The following is a 25105-nucleotide window of genomic DNA, read 5'->3' on the forward strand; positions in this document are numbered from 1 at the left end:
TTTGAAGGGTTTTTCATGTCTTTATCTCCTTCAGTTCTGCTCTGATCTTAGTTATTTCTTGTCTTCTGCTAGCTTCTGAATTTGTTTGCTCCTGCTTCTCTAGTTCTTTTCAATTGTGATGTTAGGGTGTTGAATTTAGATCTTCCCCACTTTCTGGTGTGGGCATTTAGTGCTATAAATTTCCCTCTGAAGACTGCTTTAGCTGTGTTCTAGAGATTCTGGTACATTGTATCTTTGTTCTCACTGGTTTCAAAGAACTTATTTGCTTCTGCCTTAATTTTGTTATTTACCCAGTAGTCATTCAGTGCTATCTTGCCACCCCGCTTTTTTTTTTTACATGGAATCTTGCTCTGTCGCCTACGCTGGAGTGCAGTGGTGCAATCTCGGCTCACTGCAACCTCTGCCTCCTGGGTTCAAGCGATTCTCCTGCCTCAGCCTCCTGAGTAGCGTGGGACCACAGGCACACGCTACCACGCCCAGGTGCTTTTTGTATTTTTAGTAGAGATGGGGTTTCACCATATTGGCTAGGCTGGTCTCAAACTCCTGACCTTGTGATACGCCCACCTCGGCCTCCCAAAGTGCTGGGATTACAGGCGTGGGCCACCGCGCCCGGCCTATCCTGCCATTTTTAATTTTCAGGTTGTACTTCCTACCTAGACAAGTTGGTATAATTCAGTAGACATTACATGTATCATGGAAATGTTAATTTTTTTTCCGAAAATGTGTCTTCAACAAATATTGAGGATGTCCTTGATTACTTAAAAATGTAGTAATACCCTCTCTTTGATGAGATGCTATCCTGCTTAAGTTTGAAAAGAACCTTGAAAATAATGAAACATTACCTTTCCCAAATCATGATTTATTTAGCATCCCACAGCCTTAAAGCTCATCATCACATCAAGTTATTTCAAATGACTACACACTGTCAAGTGGCACTGTGCTGTCATTCATTAGGCACAGGCACCGATTTGCACAGTTTAGAAAAAGCAAATTTTAATACTGACACCCTTTCTCCCCTCAAGAGGCAGAGTTTCGCTCTGTCGCTGGAGTGCGGTGGTCCAATCATAGCTCACTGCAGCCTCAACCTCCTAGGCTCAAGTGATCCTCCGGCCTCAGACTCCTGAGTATCTGGGTCCACAGGCGTGCATCACTACGCTGTGCTATTTTTAAAATTTTTTGTAGAAATGGGGTCTCATTATGTAGCCCAGGTTGGTCTTGAACTGCGAGCCTCAAGTGATCCTTTGCCTCAGCATCCCAAAGTGCTGGGATTACAAGTGTAAGCCACCACTCCTGAGTCTCCTTTTTTTAAAAAAAAAAACTCATGTTGCATCATTTGCTTCCTGGTTTCGTCTTACTTCCATTTAACTAAGCAGCCAGGACAAAATTTAAGTAATTAAACTCCCCAACTTTAAAAATGTTTCCATATTTAACATAAAGAACAACAAAATTATTGGTCTTCACAAGCATAAATTGCTTCAAAAAGACCTATATTTTGGTTACTGACATAAGTTACATTTAGTAGGCTCTAGGCATCCTAAGTGTTTTACCATTTTTTCTATTCTGACTATAACAAGCTTTTGCAGTGTAGAAATCACACTGGCCTCTCCCAGTTGCTTAAGCATCTGAACAGTAGGGATTATGATATGCCCTTGTAGGTAAGGTATGTGCCATCCATGGGAAAACACTGCATAAAGTTTGACCTCAAAAGAGCAATTTGTGAAATCACCATAATTAAATGAAACACTTACGTGTGCTTATTTTCAAAAAAAGAACTAACTCTCTGCAGTACATATAAGCGACACATTTAAAAAAGAAAATCTCCGGCCAGGCACGGTGGCTCACGCCTGTAATCCCAGCAATTTGGGAGGCTGAGGCGGGCAGATCACCTGAGGTCGGGAATTGGAGACCAGCCTGACTAACACAGCGAAACCCCGTCTCTACTGAAAATACAAAATTAGCCAGGTGTGGTGATGCATGCCTGTAGTCCCAGCTACTCAGAAGGCTGAGGCAGGAGAATCACTTGAACCCAGGAGGCGGAGGTTGCGGTGAGCTGAGATTGCGCCATTGCACTCAACAAAAGTGAAACTCGGTCTCAAAAAAAAAAAAAAAAAAAAAAAAAAAAAAACTCTGATAAATTTTCCTGTAGCCCTGGAGGCCAGTCAGATATTCTGATCCAGTGGTTTGCACTACTTCTTAAGGGAGATTATAATTCTAATCAAAACTCCTTCACAAATCAGCCAAACGTTAGTCACTTGAGACATGAGAAAAAGAGAAAGAAAGCAAAAGCAGACATATTCAAGAGTTGCTGAAAATGATGTGGCAAGGTACCAAATGTCTCAAAGGAAAGCCTGAAGTGGTTAGAGAGGCAGGGCCCCAGAATATCTAGATGATGATGACTCAGTGAAGGATTCTTATTGTAGGAGGAGAAGTACATAAGGTTTTTCTTAACAGATTCAGAGTATTTTATTTTGGTAGAATTCATAATTAAAGTGTTCCCTTTGCACAATTAACCCTCTTATCTGCTATTAATTAACTTCACGGCATGCTGTAAGTCTCTAGAGACATTTTCTCAAGAGTTTTGCATTTGGCAGTTAACTGTACACTTTGCATCAGGAAGATTCACTGGCCTCTAATCAGGGGTAATGAACTTCAGATTCTGAAAACTGCTAGCCAAAAAAGTTGGATGAACTACTGTGGAGGCTCATTCCACTTACTCTTAATTGTAGAGTGAGCCAGGGTGAGTGTTATGAAAAATGAACACGAGGGCCGGGCGCGGTGGCTCAAGCCTGTAATCCCAGCACTTTGGGAGGCCGAGACGGGCAGATCACGAGGTCAGGAGATCGAGACCATCCTGGCTAACATGGTGAAACCCCGTCTCTACTAAAAAATACAAAAAACTAGCCGGGCGAGGTGGCGGGCCTGTAGTCCCAGCTACTCTGGAGGCTGAGGCAGGAGAATGGCATAAACCCGGGAGGCAGAGCTTGCAGTGAGCTGAGATCCGGCCACTGCACTCCAGCCTGGGCGACAGAGCGAGACTCCGTCTCAAAAAAAAAAAAAAAAAAAGAAAAATGAACACGAGTTAACATGGAACTTTTAGAGTGTTTTCATTGGTTCCCACCACCAAACAGATGATAGATATACAACTGTAACTAGGGGTACACATAACTGCTGACCCCCAAAAAAGCCAACATGTACTATTCTTGTACTTTTTGTAAGTGGTATGTCAAAAGCAAAGTTAAAAAATAAAAAAAAAACTTCAAAAGGACAACTTAAATGGAAGAAAACAGATCATGTAATTGGGGACAGCTATGATCTTGGCAGAAACTGTAAAGACTACTACAGAGCCGGCCGGGCGCGGTGGCTCAAGCCTGTAATCCCAGCACTTTGGGAGGCCGAGACGGGCGGATCACGAGGTCAGGAGATCAAGACCATCCTGGCTAACACGGTGAAACGCCGTCTCTACTAAAAAATACAAAAAACTAGCCAGGCGTGGTGGTGGGCGCCTGTAGTCCCAGCTACTCGGGAGGCTGAGGCAGGAGAATGGCGTCAACCCGGGAGACGGAGCTTGCAGTGAGCTGAGATCCGGCCACTGCACTCCAGCCCAGGTGACAGAGCAAGACTCCGTCTCAAAAAAAAAAAAAAAAAGACTGCTACAGAGCCTGAACTAGAGTCTTCATCTCAATAGGTACACAAGACTAAGTACCGTCTTTAAAAGCTCGCCATCCTTTTAGCCTGTCTCTTTGACACACGCTGAGCTCAAGACTTTTCTCATGAAGAGTTGCCTCCTATATAGACTGATTGACCAGACTGTTCTGTCTGTCTAAACAATTGTTTCCCAGCGCTGACAAACAGACTCTTGTTCTATGACCTGTTCTTTAGTATATTTCTTTTCTTTCTTTTTTTTTTTTTTGAGACGGAGTCTTGCTCTGTCGCCCAGGCTGGAGTGCAGTGGCCAGATCTCAGCTCACTGCAAGCTCCACCTCCCGGGTATACGCCATTCTCCTGCCTCAGCCTCGCGAGTAGCTGGGACTACAGGCGCCCGCCACCTCGCCCGGCTAGTTTTTTGTATTTTTTAGTAGAGACGGGGTTTCACCGTGTTAGCCAGGATGGTCTCGATCTCCTGACCTCGTGATCTGCCCGTCTCGGCCTCCCAAAGTGCTGGGATTACAGGCTTGAGCCACCGCGCCCGGCCCCTAGTATATTTCTTAAGTGATCCTTTGTCTTCATTACAGTTCTGGACAGGCCAAACACTGGAATGTCCCCCAAGCACATAACCCCACAATTCCTTCTGTGTAAACTGCCATACAGGAACAGCTGCCCACAGCAGGGATTGACACCTGATCCAAGAGCAGCCAATCCATAAACTGGCCAGGAGCCTAGAGCTGCTCTTGCATTAAATCTTTAAATATGGATGACTGTATTTTACTGGGTCTCTCTAGAGGGCATCTGAAATGGAGACAGGAAGAACTCATCTACTAAGAAGAGCTGAATAAGCCTAAAAGACCCGCAAACACATATACACAAAAATTAGCAACAGAAAGTATCTGAGTCATAATAACGAGAGAACACGTTTGAAGATGAATAAACTTCTGATGCTGTGGTGGCAATGAGATAATACAGCAGCTAATATACATCTACTTTAAACAAACTCCCGTTCCCCCAAATTATGTTACAGTAGAACGGTACTTATGGAGAGTTCAGTAATATGCTCAGCCAGTAAGTTGTGAAGCTGGAACCGCCATATAGCCCAGACTAGCTCTGGACTCTCTGCCCTCAATTATTACAGTAATTCTGTCTATGCCCAGTGTATTCTTGCGGTCACTAAAAAAGGGGGGAGCTCTTTTTAAAAAAATTTTTTTGTTGGTCATTTTTTACTTTATTTTTTCAATTCCACTGGAGAAGGGGGAGAACTCTTGATATTGTTTCCTGAACTTTTTCCATGCCTAGCACAGGATGTTCAATATTTCATAATAAAATATAAAACCATACTTTATGTACATAGTCTACAATAAACCATCCTACAGCTGAATTAGTAGGCCAGCTCATGATTTGCAACCTCTCACTGGTGGCAAAGGTTAACCTTAAAGGCTATCTATTTACTCATTGGATGACTGAATATTTTATAGAAATTTTTTCTAGTCTACACCTGAAGGCCTCTATAACCCTAGAGGCAACCTACCTGATCTTTAGGCAGCGCAAACCATTAATAAAGTCTTCCTTGCACTAATTTTAAATATGCTTCCCTGAACCTTCCAGCCATTGATTCTAAAGGATATGAACAAATCTAATTCCATTTCTTATTTGAGCTCTTCAAAATAATTGTAGACAACCACTTCTCCAATTACTTTTCCTAGATGTGGTTCAGAATAACATGAGTAATATATTAAAAACATAGAAAATATACACTAAAAGTCAACATTAAGAGTTAAACAATATAAAAAAGAATAACTTTAAAAAATGAAATGTTGATTTCTAGGTTCCCATATGATAATGGCAGCTACTTATAGCATACTTCAACATACCCTCCAAAGACCTTATGGATAAACAAAGCAAGTAAATAAACCCACAAAACAAAACTCGTCAAACTAAAAACTAATAAAGAAAGTGGGAGAATACTACAAACTTCAGTTTATATATAAACAGAGAAATAAACACCAGAAACCAGCAAAGCTAACTCTAGAGCCCTTTCTGGAGTGGAAAGATCAGTGGAGACCAAGTGAAAAGAAGAGAAAGCAATGGGGGCCTCATGCTTGAGAACACTGATAAAATGCCAGGAGGAGGAGAGAATCCCATGCAGAGTGGGGAAATACTGAGAACAGGTTTCAGACCTTGTGAATCAAAGTCATTAACTACTGGAGAATAGAAAGGGGCCTGAAAGTTCCTGGGACCAGAGTTGGCAGTCATGGGAAGGATCCTGGAGTAGATAGAGGAGACCTGCAAGGGACAAGAGTCCCCTGGAGTCTTGGTGATCAGGGGAAGAAGGAGGCAAGCAGTGGATATTAAACATCCCATAGAAACAAATAAGAATCACAAAACAGACACATCAATCATCCCCTTATGAAAAACACTATTAAGTAAAATGCACTTAACTGAGATTCCTCTGAACTCAGAGGAATTAGTACACCATCCAATGTCACCATCACCTTAATAGAATACCTAATAATAATGATTCAGAAAAAGATAAGACATTTTAAAATGAATGGAAATAACATGCAGCTCCATAAAACGACTACAAGAATAAAAATACTTCAGTTGATAAAACCCTCATCTCCCTACCCCACCCAATAAACCCCACAAAGCAAAGGAAATCTGTAACACAGTGCCCTGACTTGAATATCCTTAAGCAAACATTTGCAAATATGAAAACCATCCCAAATCAGAAATTCAAAAATTCACCATATAAAAGCACAAAAAAGCAGAAGATGTATATCTAGAGATGATAAAACTGAAGAAAGAAATGGATGTAGGGGGAGGAAGATGAAATAATCTCAGAAATGAACATCTAATTATCATAGAAACAGAGAACCAAACACTGCATGTTCTCACTTATAAGTGGGAGCTAAACAATGGGTAGACATGTTCATAAAGATGGAAACAACAAACACTGAGAATTCCAAAACTGGGGAGCAAAGGACATGGACAAGGTTTGAAAACTACCTACTGGGGACTATGTTCACTATTTGGGTGATAGGTTCAACGGAAGCCCAGACCCCACCATTATGTAATATACCCATGTAACAAACCTGCTCATGTACCCTATGAATCTTCAAAACAAAAACAAAAACAAAAAAGAAATTAACATTTGAATCTAAGGTATCTAAGAAAGGACCGACAGGACTGAAAATATAATAAAGGGTGCTAAGGAGAGGAATAAAAATAACCAAGAGAATAAAACAAAATACAGAAGAACTAAGAAGTTTAAGGAAAAACAATTGTTGCTGCAGAGCCTAGGAAAAATTCTAACAAATAAATAATTATAGCTTCTGAAAAATAAAAACAAAACAAAGAACAGAACTAGAATGTCAAACGATCATTCAATAAAAATTTCCAGGGATAAAATAATACATGTCAAAGGCTCGCTCATATCTAGAAAAACTGACCAGGAATAATCAACTGAGACATAGTCTAGTAAAAATATTATACTTTAAAGATAAAGAAAAAACCGTCTGGGCCTTCAGGCCAAAAAACTAAATCACCTATCAAGCAAATGATATCAGAATGGCATCAGATTTGTCAATAGCAACATAGAAAGCAAGACTTTAGGAAAGAAAGTGTAAGCCAGAGTCTTTATATCCAGCCAAGCTGTCTTTCATTTTTCAAGTGTCAATGCTATGAAAAATGATTTGAAACATGCAAAAACTCAAGACAATAATCAGGAGCCCCTCATAAGATACAGCCCCTCATAGCTGTATCTGCTAGAGGATGGGCTTCATTCAACCAAGAGATGATGATGATGCCCTGGCCCTCCCAAAAAGACGGATGGTGAAGCACTTTATTTTAGATAGACCAAAGCAAAACAAAGCATAAGAGTGGAAGAATGGTAGTAAGTAAATGCTATTTGTTCTGACAAAGTACAAATAATACAACTATTTATTTCAGTGAAGAGAAGAAGGGAGAAAGGGGAAAGTGATCAGGAATAAGTTCACTGATTACTACGTGGCTAATAGACTGGAGTCATACGATATTATTTCAAGTTCCCAAGTGAGGAGAAATGGGGCAGTAGGCATTACAAAAGGTATTTCAAAACATAAGCCCTAGAATAGGGGTTGTCAAACAACAGTCCAAGTGCAGCCCACAATCTGTTACAATAAATAAAAATTTATTGGAACACAGCCACTCCCATCTGTGTACATATTAACGCTTCTCTTGTTTACACCACAGACATATTGATGCAGTTATACTGTCTACATCAGCAGAGGTGAGGAGCTGCAAGAGAGTTTGGCCCACAAAGTCTAAAATACTTGCTATGCTAACTTCTTTTTTTTTTTTTTTTTTTTTTGAGACGGAGTCTCGCTCTATCGCCCAGGCTGGAGTGCAGTGGCCGGATCTCAGCTCACTGCAAGCTCCACCTTCCGGATTTATGCCATTCTCCTGCCTCAGCCTCCCGAGTAGCTGGGACTACAGGCGCCCGCCACCTCGCCCAGCTAGTTTTTTGTATTTTTTTAGTAGAGACGGGGTTTCACCGTGTTAGCCAGGATGGTCTCAATCTCCTGACCTTGTGATCCGCCCTTCTCGGCCTCCCAAAGTGCTGGGATTACAGGCTTGAGCCACCGCGCCCGGCCGCTATGCTAACTTCTATAGAAAAAGTGTGCCAAACCCTAACCTATAATAAAAATGCAGCCAGGCGCGGTGGCTCCCTCCTGTAATCCTAGCACTTTGGGAGGCTGAGGCAGGCAGATTGCCTGAGCTCAGGAGTTTGAGACCAGCCTGCACAACATGGTGAAACCCCATCTCTACTAAAATACAAAAACTTAGCCAGGCATGGCGGCGTGCACCTGTAGTCCTAGCTTCAGGAGGCTGAGACAGGACAATTGCTTGAATCTGGGAGGAGCAAGTTGCAGTGAGCCAGGATTGTGCCACTGCACCTCCAGCCTGGGTGACAGAGCGAGACTTTGTTTCAGGGGGAAAAAAAAAAAAAAAAAAAAGCAAACCTTTCTAAATGCAAAGAAAAACAAACACAGTAAGTTTTTAAAAAATAAAAGCGTTGTTGGGAGGCGAAGACGGGCGGATCACAAGGTCAGGAGATCGAGACCATCCTGGCTAACATGGTGAAACCCCATCTCTACTAAAAATACAAAAAACAAAAATTAGCCAGGCGTGGTGGTGGGCGCCTGTAGTCCCAGCTACACGGGAGGCTGAGGCAGGAGAATGGGGTGAACCTGGGGGGCGGGGCTTGCAGTGAGCCAACATTGCGCCACTGCACGCCAGCCTGGGCGACAGAATGTGAGACTCCGTCTCAAAAAAAAAATTAAAAATAAATAAAAAATAAAAAAAAATAAAACCGTTGACACCAAGCATATTGATTATACCAATAAATGTAAGTCTGCTTATCTAACACATTAAAAGAAAAATATTTTTCAGTTGTTCATAAATCTAAGCCCAATTCTATGCTGTATACAAAAGAACATACTGAAATCAAAAGGCTAAACATAAAGAAATGAGCAAAGATATATCAGACAGATATAAATATTATGAAATCCAGCGTTGTGATCCTGATATAGGCAAGGTAAAATTCAGGCCACAAAGCACTTAAGACAAAGAAGTACAAATGTTAAAGGCCAAAACAACTACCTTCATAAAGCAGAAACTACAAGAGGTACAAAGAGAAATAAACAAAAGCCCAATAATATGAGACTTTAACACGTCACTCTTGGTCTAAAATGCATCAAACAAAAGGTAAGTAAGGCTATAGAAGACCTAAATAACATCATTTATAAAGTACAGTTTATGTGTGTGTGTATAACATATATACATTATATTCTCATTATAGAGAATATAATTCCTGAAGCATAAAAGGGCCGCTATTAAATTGACCTTATATTGGGCCACAAAGATAAAAACCTCATGAAGTTCCTTAAAGAAACAATACAAACAACATTCTCTGACCACAACAGGATAAAACTAGAAATTATTCACATCAAAAAGTGGTCCTTCTACCTAGAGACTAAAAACTCGCTAAGCAACTCTTGGGAGAAAGGGGATATGAACCAAAACTGCAGAATTTCTAAAACATGATAATAAGAATACTACATATAATCATCTATGGGATACCACCGAAGCAGTGCCAAGGAGTATATGCAGTTTGCTATCTTTTAGATAAGTAAAGAGGGGCGATGCACACACAGGCACACATACCTATCCCCATGGGTTTTGCTTATTTTTGCAAAAAATGAAACATAGGAAGGACAAATCAGAAACTGATGAATATCTATCAGGGATAGAAGAAAACAGAATGGAAGGGGTAGGGGTATGAATGTGATTTCTTTTGCATGTCTTTATACAGGTTTGACTTTGTTAAAACAAGCCATATTTTACAAATTCAGAAAATAAAATTAAATAAAAAAGGTAAAAACAGCAAATGCTATAAGTGAATGAAAGCAGAAGTTTCAAAGACAACTTCTTAACTGTATATCAAATAAACAATATAACTACACACAGAAAAGCATTCAAACCACTTTTGAACATGCACTTAACAACATATGACCTCAGTGGTATATCTAAGCACAAAAAAGAACCGCAAAGAGGGCCTGAATATTACTTTTTTGTGATTATTGGTAATGGTGTTGATGTAATGTTTCAGAAACTATTTTGGAGATGCAAGTGCATTCAGAAATACAGAGAATCCTATAAACACCTTTATATACATATGAAATAAAATAATTTTGAAGAGTCGTAAGTATCTTCTGACCCAGGCCCAAGTTGACATACACGAACTCTATCTGAGAATATCCCTATAAGAAGGGTGTTATTATTTTTGTATCAGAGATGACAGTTATCACCCACAACATTAAAAAAGTAGTAACAGCGGCTGGAATTGATTCTGGGTCTCTCTAACACCAAAGCTCTTTCTACCATAACTGAACTATTTTTAACAAAAATATCAACAATTTAATTTTGCTTTACTTTAAATGAAGGGATATTCACTGTTGTTATTGTTGGTATTTGTTGTCCTGAGTGGCAACGGTGGCAGTTTAAAGCAGTGTTTGATCTCTTGGAAGCATCTGCTCCTCCTGGGGGTTCTTGTTTCAGGCCACATTCTCTGTATGGAAAACACAGAACCTAATAATCCAAGACAGAAGAGACTCAAATCCAGGTTGTATGACTGCTCTGTTTTTAAATAATATTTTAATTTTTTTAAAGAGATGTCACTTTGCTGCCCAGCCTGGAATGCAGTGGGGTGATCATAGCTCACTGCAGCCTTGACCTCCTGGGTTCAAGGGCGTCCTTGGCCTCTTGAGTAGCTGGAACTACGGCGCACACCACTGTACTCGGCTGTTTTTTTGTTTTTTGTATAGAGATAGGGGTCTTGCCATCTTGCTCAGGCTGGTCTTGAACTCCTAGGCTCAAGGGATCCTCTTCTCTCAGCCTCTTAAAGTGCTGGGATTATAGGCATGAGCCACTGTACCCAGCTTAAATTCTTGAACCATGTGAGAAATGTGAAGTCTGGTTGAAATGTTCAGGCCAGCATGTATTAGAAACATTACATTCCAAATCAAAAGCAGCTACTCGTAGATGCTAGTGAGCACATGGTGGTCCTGCTGTCCCTTGGAATAGGCTGGAAATTAACTGTTCAGTAAGATCAGAGGAGACCATACGAACCCAAGCTCTGTTATTACAAGGTAATTACAAAATGTCTTCACGAAACTGATCAAGAAAAAAGAAACCTTTTCAAGATGGAGAAATAAAAGGTACAAACCACTGAATAAAGTTAATTACATAATTATATGGTTATGTAATATTTGGGAACTAAATATCTTTTACAATGCATGATAATAATAAAATTGTACAAATGTCTTTATGAACCCAGAAATTAGTTATGTGGGGTGAGGAACAAAATAGAATGCTAGTTTTACTATAATAACTAGAGGAGAACAAAGATCCTGTAATTCCTTTAATGCATTAAATAATTATAGTAATCTTTAAATGAAATTTATATGCTAAAATGCTCAGAAAAGTAAAAATTCTTATGTAAATATAAAGAAATTGCAAGGCTAAAATACTGGTTGTGATCCATGCCATAGTTCAAGGAGGTATTAAATTCTAGATAGTAGCTAAGACAAAACAGAAAGAACCTTATGTTGAAACTGTAATGATACAAATTTTTCCACAGTAATACCACAATAACAATGCCTACCATGGTGTGGTGGTCTAAAAAAGCAGCTCTTGAGGAAACTACATTAAGCCAAAATACTCAAAGTGCTTCTCAGGCAAAACTCCTTTCAATATACAGTCATAGGTTGCTCAACACGAGGCTATGTTCTGAGAAATGCATCATGAGGCGATCTGTTCTGGTGCAAGCATCATAGAGTGTACTTAGACAAACCTGGAGAGTATAGCCCACTATACACCTAGGCTATATGGTACAGCCTATTGCTCCGAGGCTACAAGCCTACACAGCATGTTACTGTACTGAACACTGTAGGCGAATGTAACACAAAGGCATGTATTTGTGCATCTAAATGTATCTAAACACAGTAAAAATAAGGTATTCTAATCTTATGAGACCACCATCATATATGTGTTCTATCACTGACAAAAATGTTATGTGGTACATAATTCTATATTACATGTTTGACAGACGGTTTAAAGGAGAAATAATGAAAACTTGACTATAAATATTAGTAGCAAAATAATTAAAGCTCAAATCTCTCACCTGCTAGCTTTACAGCTTCATGTCTTCTCCTTTCCAATACACACACACACACACAAAAAATCTGATCTGAAGATTTATCCTTCAAATTATTTCCTTTGGAAGATGTCACTCCAATTAAAAAAAGGATTTTACTGATCATAAATGGTATCACCTCCCCAGGCACTATTATTACTTTATATAACCTTCCAAATGTAGGTCTACTATCCTGACCCCAAGCTTCAGCTGTGAACTTGCCACTCATATGCTGTTACCAAGCAGGGAAGAGATGAGTACGGGAAGAATAAGTGTTTGGAAACTTTAATAGCAACTGGACAGACTGAATTCATGTCTGTTGCATCTTGAATAAAATATATGGGTTTTTATATTTTTAAAATTAAGGGTCATGTGGCTTAATTTACATACAGTAAAAATTATCTTTAAAAAATGCCCTTCTATAGTCATTCTCTTCCTCTAACCCCCTAGCAGAAATTTCTGATTTTTCTCCTTACAGTTTAGCCTTTTGTAGCATTTCATATAAAAGGAATAATAAACTATATAGCCTTTTGTACCTGTCATCTTTCACTTCACATAAGGCTTTTAAGATTCATCCATGTTGCTGATTCATGAGTGTATCAGTAGTTTGTTCCTCTATATTGCTAGTAGTATTCCATGGTATGGGTGTATCAAGATTGACCTATCCATTCATCAGTCGATAAACTTCTGGGTTGTTTATATAATTTTGGATGAATATGAACAAAGCTGCTATAAATCATTTGGGTATAGCTCTTTTTGGGTGGGAAAACATACGAATATTCAAGTGTTCCAGCACAATTTAACAAAAACTATCCTTTCTCTGTTGAATTGTTTGACATCATTCTTGAAAATCAATTGACATTATCTGTGGGTCTATTTCTGGACCTTTATTCTCTTCCATTGAAGAGACTATCCAATGTCACAATGTTTTGATAATTACAGCTTTATAGCAAATCTTAAAACAAAGTAAGTCCTCCAAATTTGTTCTGTTTCAAAGTCACTTTGGCTATTCTTTGCTTTTCTATATAAACTTTAACACCAGCCTGCTGATTTCTACAAAAAAAGCTTGATGGGATTTTTTTTTGTTGTTAATTTCAATAGGTTTTTGGGGAACAGGTGGTGTTTGGGATTTTGATTAGCATTGCACTGGGCTGGGCATGGTAGCTCATGCCTGTAATCAGTGCTCTGAAAGGCTGAGGCAGGTGGATCACTTGAGCCCAAGAGTTTGAGACCAGCCTGGCAACACAGCAAGACCCCACTTCTACAGAAAATAATAATACAAAAAAAAAAAAAAATAGCCAGGCATAGTGGTGCACCCCTGTAATTCCCAGCTACTCAGGGGTGGGCTTGAGCCCAGGAGTTCCAGGCTGCAGTGAGCTATGATCAGGCTTCTGCACTCTAGCTTGGGCAACAAAGTGAGACTGTGTCTCAAAAAAAATTTTTTTTTAATGCAGTGTTTCTGCAGATCACTTTGGGGAGAACTTGCATCTTAACAACATTGAGTCTGATAGACGAAACTAGGTATATCTCTCCATTTATTTAAGTCCTTTTTAATTTTCTTAATGTTTTGCAGTTTTTAATGTACAAATCTAGAATAGATTTTGCTAAATTGATCCTAAAATACTTCCTGTTTGGAGATGCTATTATAAATGTATATTTTATTTCAATTTCCATTTGTTCACAGCTAGCAAACAGAAACTAATTTTTATACATTGACCTTGTAAGATTAACTTATTAGTTCTAGTAGCTTTTCTTAAATTCTTTTTGTTTTTCTAAGTAGACAATCATACCACATACAATACAGGCAGTTTTAACTTCTTCCTTTCTAGTGTGAATGTCTTTTATTTCTTTAAACTGACCATACTTCTAGTACAATATTGACCAGAAATGAGAAGAGCTGATATCTTTAATTTGCTCCTAATATTTAGTGGAAAACACTGTCTTTCACCATGAAGTGTGAGATGCAGGTGTTTTTTGTTTTGTTTTGTTTTTTTAGACAGAGGTCACCTATCGCCCAGGCTGGAGCACAGTGGAGTGTGATCTTGGCTCACTGCAACCTCCTCCTCCCAGGTTCAAGCGATTCTCCTGCCTCGGCCTCCCGAGTTGCTGGGATTAGAAGCACGTGTGACTATGTCCAAGTAATTTTTGTATTTTTAGTAGAGAGGGGGTTTCACTATGTTGGCCAGTCTGGTCTCAAACTCCTGACCTCAGGTGATCCACCTGCCTGGGCCTCCCAGAGTGCTGGGATTACAGAATTGAGTCATTATGCCCGCCCTTATGTAGGTTTTTCATAGACAGCATTTAAACAGGGACAGAAACTTCTAGTTTGCTGAGAACTTTTATTATGAATATTTAATTTCATCAAACACATCATCTGCATCTATTGGGATATGTTTTTTGTTTTTTAGTCTAATACACTGATTGATCAAATGTTACACCAACCTTTCATTTCTGGGATGAGACCCACTTGGTTATAATGTATAACCCTTTTATATAGTACTGGATTTAATTTACTGAAATATTTGTATGTCACTGCTTTTTCATTTCACATTTTTAATAATTCTTTTTTCTTGTATTTTATAACAATATGTCTCTGATGGAGTAAAAAAAAGTCAAAATCAGTCCTTTACCACATAGAGTGGAAAAAGCATTTTTCCAGTAAACAAAGTAGCTGTGGTTATGACAAACTGCCCATTTGCAATAACTGAACTGAATCAGCTATAGAATGTTGATTTTGGAACTTAACAACATACTTATAGATAGCACAAAAAGCTCACTAAATGGAGATATAATGTGACAAGTGTCTCTGAAGACACTTAATAAACTATACTTCTGATTTCCTCAAAGAGTTTAGAAGCAATAAAGTATATTTTCTTATAAACACTTATATTGTGGATTTATCTATTTTTTCTAATAAAATCGTGAACACCTGAAGGACAATGTTCTATTCATCTTTGCACTTCTTAGCATCTAGCACAATGCCTGAAACATAGCACGTTTTTAATGAGTATATATATTTAGTGAACGAACAAATGAATAGGTCTGATAGTTCTTTCTTGTATCTTTTCTGGTGGGCTATATCCTACTCTCTCCCATCCCTCTACCTCACTCCTCATTAATTTTTTTGCTAGAGTATACAAATAGCTCTCACAGAATCTCTATATACCAGTGTCTGCCTGGCTCCCAAGTACTCATGACTATTTGAAGGCACTGCTGGCAGCCCTACCTGTTTGATCAGTTGGCTTCACGTCCATAATAGCAGCATTAAGATGGAAACAGTTTTAGCCCTGTTACTGCTTGAATGACCTGGCAGTCTGTCTGGTGGCCAGCCTTTGTAGCCAGGTAAGTTTCCCATAACCACTTCAGTGCCTGTGTGAGATTTCTGTCTGAACCTGGCTTATTCTTTTCCTCTACTTTATGTGTAGCCGGGGAGTCACGCAGCTCAATCCTGAGCCTCTTTGAGTCACAAAAGGCATTTCATCTTATGCTTACATTATTTACCATTTCGTTTTCCACATGCTGTAATCAACCTTCCATTAGGATTTATAGGGAGAATGCCAGAAACTATGATTTTTTTTTCTTTTTGAACTTTTCAAAATTCCTAACACAGTAATATGTCCAGAGTACCACACACAATGTTTATTGAATGAAAGAGAGAATGAGTTGAATCCTGCATTGAAAGCTCTGCATAAATCCCTTCCATTAGTTTAGTTAACCACATTTATACTTTACTTTTCCTTTTCTTTTTCCCAATAGCTTATTTTTATTTCCTCACACACTTGTATGGTCTAATAAGGAAAAACTGTAATGTGTGCCTTGAAGGGTGATAACTGATCATCCCAAAGAGGACCAAACATACCTTACAGCTCAACAAGGTTCACATTTTCCCCTAAGCAAATATTAAATAATCCCATGACCCCCATAGATTTTAAAGAAACTCTTACCCAGCCTTAGCAACACTTATGGTTTGTTGCTCCATTGCTTCATGGATACTGGTCCTATCGTGCTCTTTGAGGCTATTGAACTCATCAATACAGCAAAGGCCTGCATCTGCAAGAACTAATGCCCCAGCCTCCAAATTCCATTCTCCTGAGTCTTTTACAGCAGTTACCGTCAGACCTGAGGAAACAAGCAAGCCATGTCAACTTTTATTTTCAAAGCATCATCTTGACTGGGCGCAGTGGCTCACACCTGTAATTCCAGCAATTTGGGAGGCCGAGGTGAGAGGATTTCTTGAACACAGGAGTTTGAGGCCTGCCTGGACAACATAGCGAAATCTTTTCTGTACAAAAAAATGTAAAAATTTGCTGGGCATGGTGGTGTGTGCACCTGTAGTTCCAGCTACTCAGAAGGCTGAGGCGGGAGGATCGCTTGAGCCCAGGAGGTCAAGGCTGTAGTGAGCCATATTAGAGCCACTACACTCCAGCCTGCGTGACAGAGCAAGATCTTGTCTTAAAAAAACAAAAAAGGCATATCTTAACCTTTGAAAGGAAAGAGATGCCTACATTTTAAAGAGAAGGGCATAAAGACTTTTATTTGCAGTTAACCAAGAATGGACAGCATCAGGACAATTGCTTCACATATCTAGTCACTGGAAGGCCTCATAAGCTCCTATGTTCTAAAAATCTAAGTTGTGTTCTCCAGTATTTTGCAGCAACCAGAAGTTCCCAAATTTTCTGTCTCTCCTTGTAGGTGCTTTGATCGAGTGGTCTAAACTTTTGGAAGGGGCAAACAGATCTCCAGAGACCTTATGACAGAGGTTGTGTACTACACGCTGTTTACAGAAAAGGGTGCAGTAATAGAGAATAGTAATTATTGCATTCCAATGATGAAAATGAAAAGCTTGCTTCCAGTTACAATATGAGGGAAGGGATTATCTTCATATGTCTTACTGATTTTTATTTGTCATGATACCAGTTAATAAAGCAGAATGGTCAAAAGCAAAGGCTTTGGAGTCAACAAGACTTGATTTGAATACTAGAGCTGTCATTCTAGCTGTTGAATTATAGGCAAGTTTCCTAATATATACAAGCCTGACTTTATTAATCTGCAAAAGAGGATAACAATAGAAAATATCTTATTCTTGGATATTTAAATAAAATATAACTAAAGCTCATTAAAAGGTATATGAAACATGAGTACATTAAGAATAACTACTGCTGATAAAAATGGATAAACTTCTGTCCAGACTGACCAAACAACAACAACAAAAATATAGAGGAGGCACAAGTTACAAATATCAGGAATGAAAGAGGGGACATAACTATAGATTCGACAATGAACTAACACTAAGGAAATACTATGAATAACTCTATGCCATACATTTGATAACTTAGACAAAATAGTCAAATTTTTTTGAAATATGCAGTTTATCTAAAAAGGAACAGATAATTTCCATAATCCTTTGTTTTCAAAATTAAATATTTAAAAACCTTCCAACACAGAAATCAGCAGGCTGAGATGGCTTCATAGTTAATTCAACCAAATATTTGAGAAATAAATAATGTCAATGCAACACAAATTTCTCAATAATATAGAAGAGTAAACACTTCCCAACTCATTCAATGAACTCAGAATTATCACACTAATTGTCATGATAATTGAATTGTCATACTAAACTAGGCAAAGACATATTATAAGAAACCTATAGACTAGTACCTCTAATATGGATGCGAAAATCCTCAACAAAATACAAGTGAATCAATCCAATAATATATAAAAGGACAATAGATTATAGCCAAGTGAGGATTATCCCAGGAATGCAAGGTGCAGTTAACATTCAAAAATTAATCAGTGTAATTCGCCATATCAGTAAGCTAATGAAGAAAGAGCATACAATTGCTTCAACAGATACAGAAGACACATTTCACAACACTCAACAATCATTTGTGATAAAACCCTCAAAAATTATGAACGGAAGATAATTTCTTCAACCTGATAAAGGGTATTTACAATAATCCTACATTTAACATACCTAATGATAAAAGACTGAATGTTTCCTCATCTCCTACAAAGATCAGAAGAAGGCAAGAAGATTTTCTCTTATCACTATTAATCAAAATCATGCTAGAGGTTCTAGCCACTATGAAATAAGGCAAGGAAAATAAATAAATAACATACAGACTAAAAAAAAAAAACTTAAATTTGCATACAATATGATTACATAGAAGATCCCAAATAATCTACTAAACACCAACTAGAACTAGTAAATGAGTGTGGCAAGGTTGCAGGACACAAGTCAACATATGGAATATCTGCGTATAAGTCTTACAAAATATATGCAAGAACGTGTATGCAAAACTACAAAACTCTGATAGAGGAAATCATGACAACCAAACTGAGAGATGGAATAAACTCTATTTTCAAGATGTCAAATCTTCCCAAACTGTTCTGCAGTTAAATGCAATTACAAGCAAAATCCCAGCATGATTTTTTAAAAAAATAAAGTGACAAGGTGATTCTATGACTTATAATAGAGAAGCAGAGGAAATAGAAGAGCCAAACCAAAAAACAAGCTTGGAGGTCTCACATGACATACAACAAAGCTACAGTAATCAAATCAGTATGGTACTGGAAAAAGGTTAAGCAGATAGAACACTGGTACAGAACAGAATCCAAAAGTTGTCCCACACATAGAAGGTCAAGTGATTTTTTATAAAAATAAAAAGGCAATTCAATAGGGAAAAGATAATCTGTTCAACAAATGGTGCTGGAGTAACTAAATATCTTTACGCAAGAAGAAACAATGAATCTTGACCATACCTCACATGTAATATAAAAATTAATCCAAAATTAATTCGATACCTAAATGTAAAATGTAAAACTATAAAGAAAGAAAGAAAACACAGGAGAAAATAGTTGTGAATTCTTTTGTTTCCAGTCTAACATACAAACAGCTTAGAAGTCACTACTTCAAACTAACAAGTAAAAAGCTAAACAAAAAAATCAGTAACTTCTTAGACCCATCAGAGAAATGAGATCAGAGGACAAATTACTGTCCCAGAATTGAAGATGGTCAGGCAGATACAGAGAATCACAACTTGGCTGAGCAGAAATTCATGAGCATAGACTTTTAGGTAAGAAAAACAGGCAAGAAAATTTGAACTATAATTAGCAAATTGCTAATGGTTCACAGTGGAAAAATCAAGAAGGACCCCGTCACAGGGAAACCCCTACATTTCCTGCGAGTTTTACCACTGAGAGCTCTACCAGCAACTCGGTGAAGATGGGAGTAAAATCTACTCTTGCTTCTGGCAGAGAGAGGGAAAAGGAACCATTTAGAAATACGCCAGAGCTTCCTGTTCTTAATAAGGCCTGTACTTCAAAAGGAACTACTTTACTAGAGCCTTATCTACCTAGAAGAAGGGCATTACCTACCTCCAACCCCTTCCAGTCATCTGGTACCACCCAAGGGGGTGAGTATGCAAAAAATTGAGAAGCACTTGTAAAGTTCAAAGCCCAGGGACACAAGCTCACTAAAAGGCTGAGACCTAATCACAGGACTATAGAATGCTTTCCATTCTCCAGCACCTTATCACTGCAATACTAACGGCATATTAGCCATACTATTCCTTGTTCCTAGTACATCATGTCTACCTTTCAACAAAAAAATTGAAAGGCAAACTAAAAGGCAGAAAACACAATTGAAGAGACAGAACAAGCATCAAAATCGGATCCACATATGGCAGGGACACTGAAATAACCAAACTATGAATTTAAAACAACTACGATTAATATGCTAAGAGATCTAATGGAAAGACTAGACAATATGAAAGAACAGATGGATAATGTGAGTAAAGAAACAGAAATTCTAATCAACAATAAAAAAGAAATACTAGAGATCAAAAACACTCTAACAAAGATAAAGAATGCCTTTAATGGGCTTATTAGCAGGCTGGACACATCTGAAGAAAGAATCTCTGAGCTTGAAGATATGCCAATTAAAACTGCCAAAACAAAAAAGAATGGAATATCCAAGAACCATGGGACAACTACAAAAGGTGTGACATTCATGTGGTGGGAATAAAAGAATAACAATAAAGAGAGAAAGGGACAGAAGCAATAGGTGAAGCAATATTGTGAAACATTTCATTGAAATTTTGTCAGACAGTAAATTAGAAATCCAGGGTGCTCAGAGAACACCAACAAAATAAATGCCCCCCAAAACCCTACACCCAAGCACATTCCATTCAAACTTCAGAAAATCAAAGATAAAAAAATTCATAAAAGAAGCCAGAGGAAGAAAAACAGCTTACCTACAGGGCAGTGGTCCGCAGCCTTTCTGGCACCAGAGGCTGGTTTTGTGGAAGACAATTTTTCCACAGACCAGAGTGGGGATGGTTTAGGGATGATTCAAGTGCATTATATTTGTTGTGCACTTTATTTCTATTATCACATCGTGTCACAGGATCCTTAGGATGTCGCTTTGCCAGCCGGAAACCCCTGTGGCTGGAGGCGCCTCTGCATGAGTTTTACTCACATCTGCTGGGCTTGTTCCACCCATTCAGCCCAGCAGGCTGCACTCAGCTCACACTACTACCGGCCCGGATCTCATGTCTGCCAATGACAAGCCGGTCATAGCGCGGCCACAGGTGTGTCAGTGAATGAGCGTGGTGTCCAGCCGCTGTGCACAGCCAGGCGGGCCAGCTGTGGCAGAGCAGGCAGCTCCAGGTACAGGTTCCATGTGAGGCTGCAGCTGGACCAGACGTACCGTAAGCGGCTTCTACTGCAGGCATCAGCGTCTGAACAAAGGGAACATGATGGTGCCCAAAAGCTCAGAGACACCAGGAACTGCAGAGCCCCAAAGAGGGTGTTAAAGCATGTCACAGCCTTGGCTTAGGGAGCCCAATGTTTGGGCAGCCAGAAGGGCTGCAGCTCTTTACTCCTTCTGGTCACCCACAATACGGCGAGTGGGGGACGTGTTTCAGTTCCGTTTGTGTTAAAGCTCTTTCAGTCCCAACATTCAACAGCTCCTGCATTCTTGTCTCATGTCCAGGAAGCCTGAGGTATGCAGACAACTGGGGGGTGAGCAAGTGGAGAGGAGCTTCACTGAGTGACAGAACAGCTCTCAGGAGACCCGAAGTGGGTAGCTCTTTTCCGCAGGCAGGTTGTACTGACAAGTGTCCAGCACTCAGCAGAGAGGAGACCTGTAGTGGGTAGCTCCTTTCTGCAGGCAGGTTGACCTGATGAGTGTGTGCATCTGGCTCAGTCTGGGGTTTTCATGGGCTCAGAAGAGAGGAAGTGCATGCTGACTGGTCCACGGGCGGACCTGGAAAAAGCACCCTAAGTTCTCACTTCAGGTTGTGGACTACCCAGAACTGGCAGCCTGGCCATCAGGCTTCAGGCTATCCCTGGCTTGAAGGTGGGGCCTCACCAGGGACCCATCCCTTCCTGCCTAGGAATGAATCAGTCTGCCTCCCGCCACCATCAACATGCCGTCCATGGCGCCCAGGCTGTTCAGGCTGAGGGAGGCCTGTGGGCCCATGCTGAGCTACCTTCAGCCCTCTGACATCCCCCCTCCCTGAGCTTGTCAGCACCCACAGTTTCAGAGGGAGCCAAGGCAGTGGGGTGGCACCCCTAGCTAGGTCACAAGAGTGCTCAGGCTTGGCTTCAACTTTGCTTCAACACTGGAGTGAGAGCCAGGAGTGGGGAGAGGCCAGGGAGCAGCAGAAGGTACTTTTGAGCCTTCAGGGGAAGGGGGGCTTCCTGGGCCCCCAAGAGGGCAGGGAGGCCCAGGTCCAGAGCCACGGCTGGGTGGCTGCAGCTTCACCCTGGTGTGCGGGGAGCCAACTTGGTAGCAGGCAGGGCTCTCACCTGTTCCTGGCCCCTGCCAGTTCCATGGAACGTACAGCCCTGGCTGCACACACTGCAGCTGGCATCCCCTCAGCAGCTGCCCCAAAAGGGCTGATGCCACCATCAATTGTAATATATAATGAAATAATTATACAACTCACCCTAATGTAGAATCAGTGGGAGCCCTGACCTTATTTTCCTGCACCTAGACAGTCCCATCTGGGGATGATGGGAGACAGTGACAGATCATCAGGCATTAGATTCTCATAAGGAGCACACAATGTAGATCCCTTGCATGCACAGTTCACCATAGGGTTCATGCTCCTGTAAGAGTCTCATGCTGCCACTGATCTGACAGGAGGCGGAGCTCAGGTGGTACTGCGAGCAATGGGGAGCAGCTATAAATAGAGACATAGCTTCCATTACTTGCCTGCCGCTGCCCTCCTGCTGTGCAGCCCGGTTCCTAACAGGCCATGGTTGGGAACCCTGCTATAGAGAACCAAACATAAGAAGTACATCTGATATCTCCTCAGAAACCATGCAAGCAAGAAGACAGTGAAGTGAAATATTTAAAGTGCTAAAAGAAAAAAATCCCAACACAGAATTTTGTACCCTGAAAAATTATCCTTTCAAAGTAAAAGAGAAATAAAGACTTTCTCAGACAAAGATTGAAGAAATTTATTATCAGTAGACCTGCCTTGCAAGGAATGTTAAAAGAAGTTCTTCAGAAAAAAGGAAAATGACATAGGTCAGAAACTCAGATCTGTATAGAGAAAAGTAGAGCATTAGACAAAAAGACCTGAAAGATAAAAACTTTAATTCTTCTTATTCTTAACTGATCTAACAGATAACCGTTTGTCTAAAATATTAATAGAAACAATGTATTCAATTACATACGCATAGGTATATACACGCTTAATTATGCTTATGTATAAGTGAAATGAATGAGGTGAAAGACCTAAAGACAAGGAGAAATTAGGAATATTCTGTCATTACGAGGTACTTACACTACCTGTGAACTGGTAGAGTGTTATTTTAAAATGGACTTAGAATAGTTGTAAATGTATATGCAAACTCTAGGGCAACCACTTTTAAAAAAAGTTTTAAAAAAGGCATATAATTGATATGCTAAGTGAGGAGAGAAAATGGAATCAAAAAAACTGCTCAAAACCATAAAAGGCAGAAAAAGCACCAAAGACAAAAACAGGAACAAAGAACAAGGGCAACAAATAAAAATAGTAGCAAATATGGCACATGCTATGGTCTGAATGTTTGCCCCCCGTGCCTAAAGCTCATATGCAATCTTAATCCCCACTGTAACAGTATTAAGAGGGTGGGAAATCCCACTATGGTATTTGAGAGGTAGGACCTTGGAAAGGTAATTAGGATTAAATGAGATCATGACGGTGGGGCATTAGTGGCTTTATAAGAGAAGAAAGAGTTAATACACTCAAGCCCCTTGCCATGTAATGTCTTCTGCCACCTCAGAACTCTGCAGAGTCCCCACCAGCAAGAAGGCCTTTACCAGATGTGCCACCTCTGCATTGTACTTCCTAGCATCCAGCACTCTAAGAAATAAATTCCTGTTCTTTATAAACTACCCGGTATCAGGTATTTAGTTACAGTAACAGAAAACAAACTAACTAAATATTAATCCAACTCTATCTATAATCACCTTAAACATCAATGTTCTAAATATATCAATTAAAAGACAGAGATTGTCAGAATTGATTAAAAAAAAAAAAAAAGACCCAACTATAAGATGTTTACACAAAACCCATATTTCATTTTAGTTTTTATTTCAATAGTTTTTGGGGGTACAGGTAGTATTTTGGTTATATGGATGAGTTCTTTAGTGCTGATTTCTGAGATTTTGGTGCCCCCATCATCTGAGCACTACACACTGTACCCAATACAGTGGGTAGTGGGTTATCCCTCACCCCACTCCCACCCTTCCCCGAGTCCCCAAAGTCCATTATATCATTCTCATGCTTTTGAGTTCTCACAGCTTAGCTTCAACTTATAAGTGAGAATAAATGATATTTGAAAACCCATACTTTAAATATAAAGACATGTACAGATTAAAAGTGAAAGGATAGAGAAAGATTTATCACTCCAATAATAATCATTAAAAAGCATGAGGTAAGAGGTGGTGATGTCAGCAACATGGCAGAACAGGAAGCTCCTGACTCTCCCTCCACCCACAAAAGCACCAAATAAACATCTATTCATGGATTAGTTCCATCTGAGAGAAAGTCAGGGACCAGTTGAGAGACTCCTAACCACCGGGCGACTGAGAAAATTTCCACATCAGATGGGAAGGAAAAACTGAGGCACAGAACCCTGCCTTAGACACTGCTCCATACTATCCAGACAGGACTCCCCAATATCAAGCTTCTTTCTGTGGAGAAGAGAATTTGTACTCACATATAGAACCCTAACTCTAAGGCTTCCCATAGTCTGGTTCTTAATTCATTGGCTCTGAGAACAAAGAGGATTAAACACATAAGACTCTCTCCAGACCATGATAAAAATGTCGTGGTTTGCTATGGGCACTCCAGTACTTCTGGGGCTTCATCCCCCAAGAGCAGTGCAGAGAAGGGGCCTAAAATATGCAGCCCCTTTTTTCTGCCTGGAAGGAATCTATAACACACTCTTCTAGTGGCTACATGGCTGCTTGTCTTCTAACAAACTTGCCTCAGGGAGTTAAAAAGGCAGACAAATATAGCTTGGCTGACAGCCTAAGGAAGTGGACTGGCACTTCTTGAGTCTTCTCCCCTGGCTCATGCCAGAGATAACTCCAGGTTTATTAATCTCTCATGGAAGAGAATCTGACTGTATATTGAGCACCCACAATTTTACAGCTCCCACTCAACGGACTGTGTCCTAAACTTCCTATCTCTGAAACCAGAGGGAACAAAGTATATG

General features: G+C 39.7%; 1 protein-coding gene across 4 annotated transcripts in view; it reads right to left on the bottom strand.

Annotated features, from left to right (window-relative positions):
• The window catches only part of MCM9 (minichromosome maintenance 9 homologous recombination repair factor), a 124422-nt gene that overhangs the window by 24181 nt on the left and 75136 nt on the right, over nucleotides 1-25105 (bottom strand). For all 4 annotated transcript variants that reach the window (XM_033234415.1, XM_033234412.1, XM_033234414.1 and 1 more), the window contains exon 8: nucleotides 16330-16504. In XM_033234415.1, the coding sequence (XP_033090306.1) occupies nucleotides 16330-16504 (175 nt within the window). The remainder of the gene's footprint in view (nucleotides 1-16329; nucleotides 16505-25105) is intronic.

Source organism: Trachypithecus francoisi, unplaced genomic scaffold (assembly GCF_009764315.1).
Source record: "Trachypithecus francoisi isolate TF-2019V2 unplaced genomic scaffold, Tfra_2.0 Lachesis_group15, whole genome shotgun sequence".
In the NCBI taxonomy this organism is placed as follows: Eukaryota; Metazoa; Chordata; class Mammalia; order Primates; family Cercopithecidae; genus Trachypithecus; species Trachypithecus francoisi.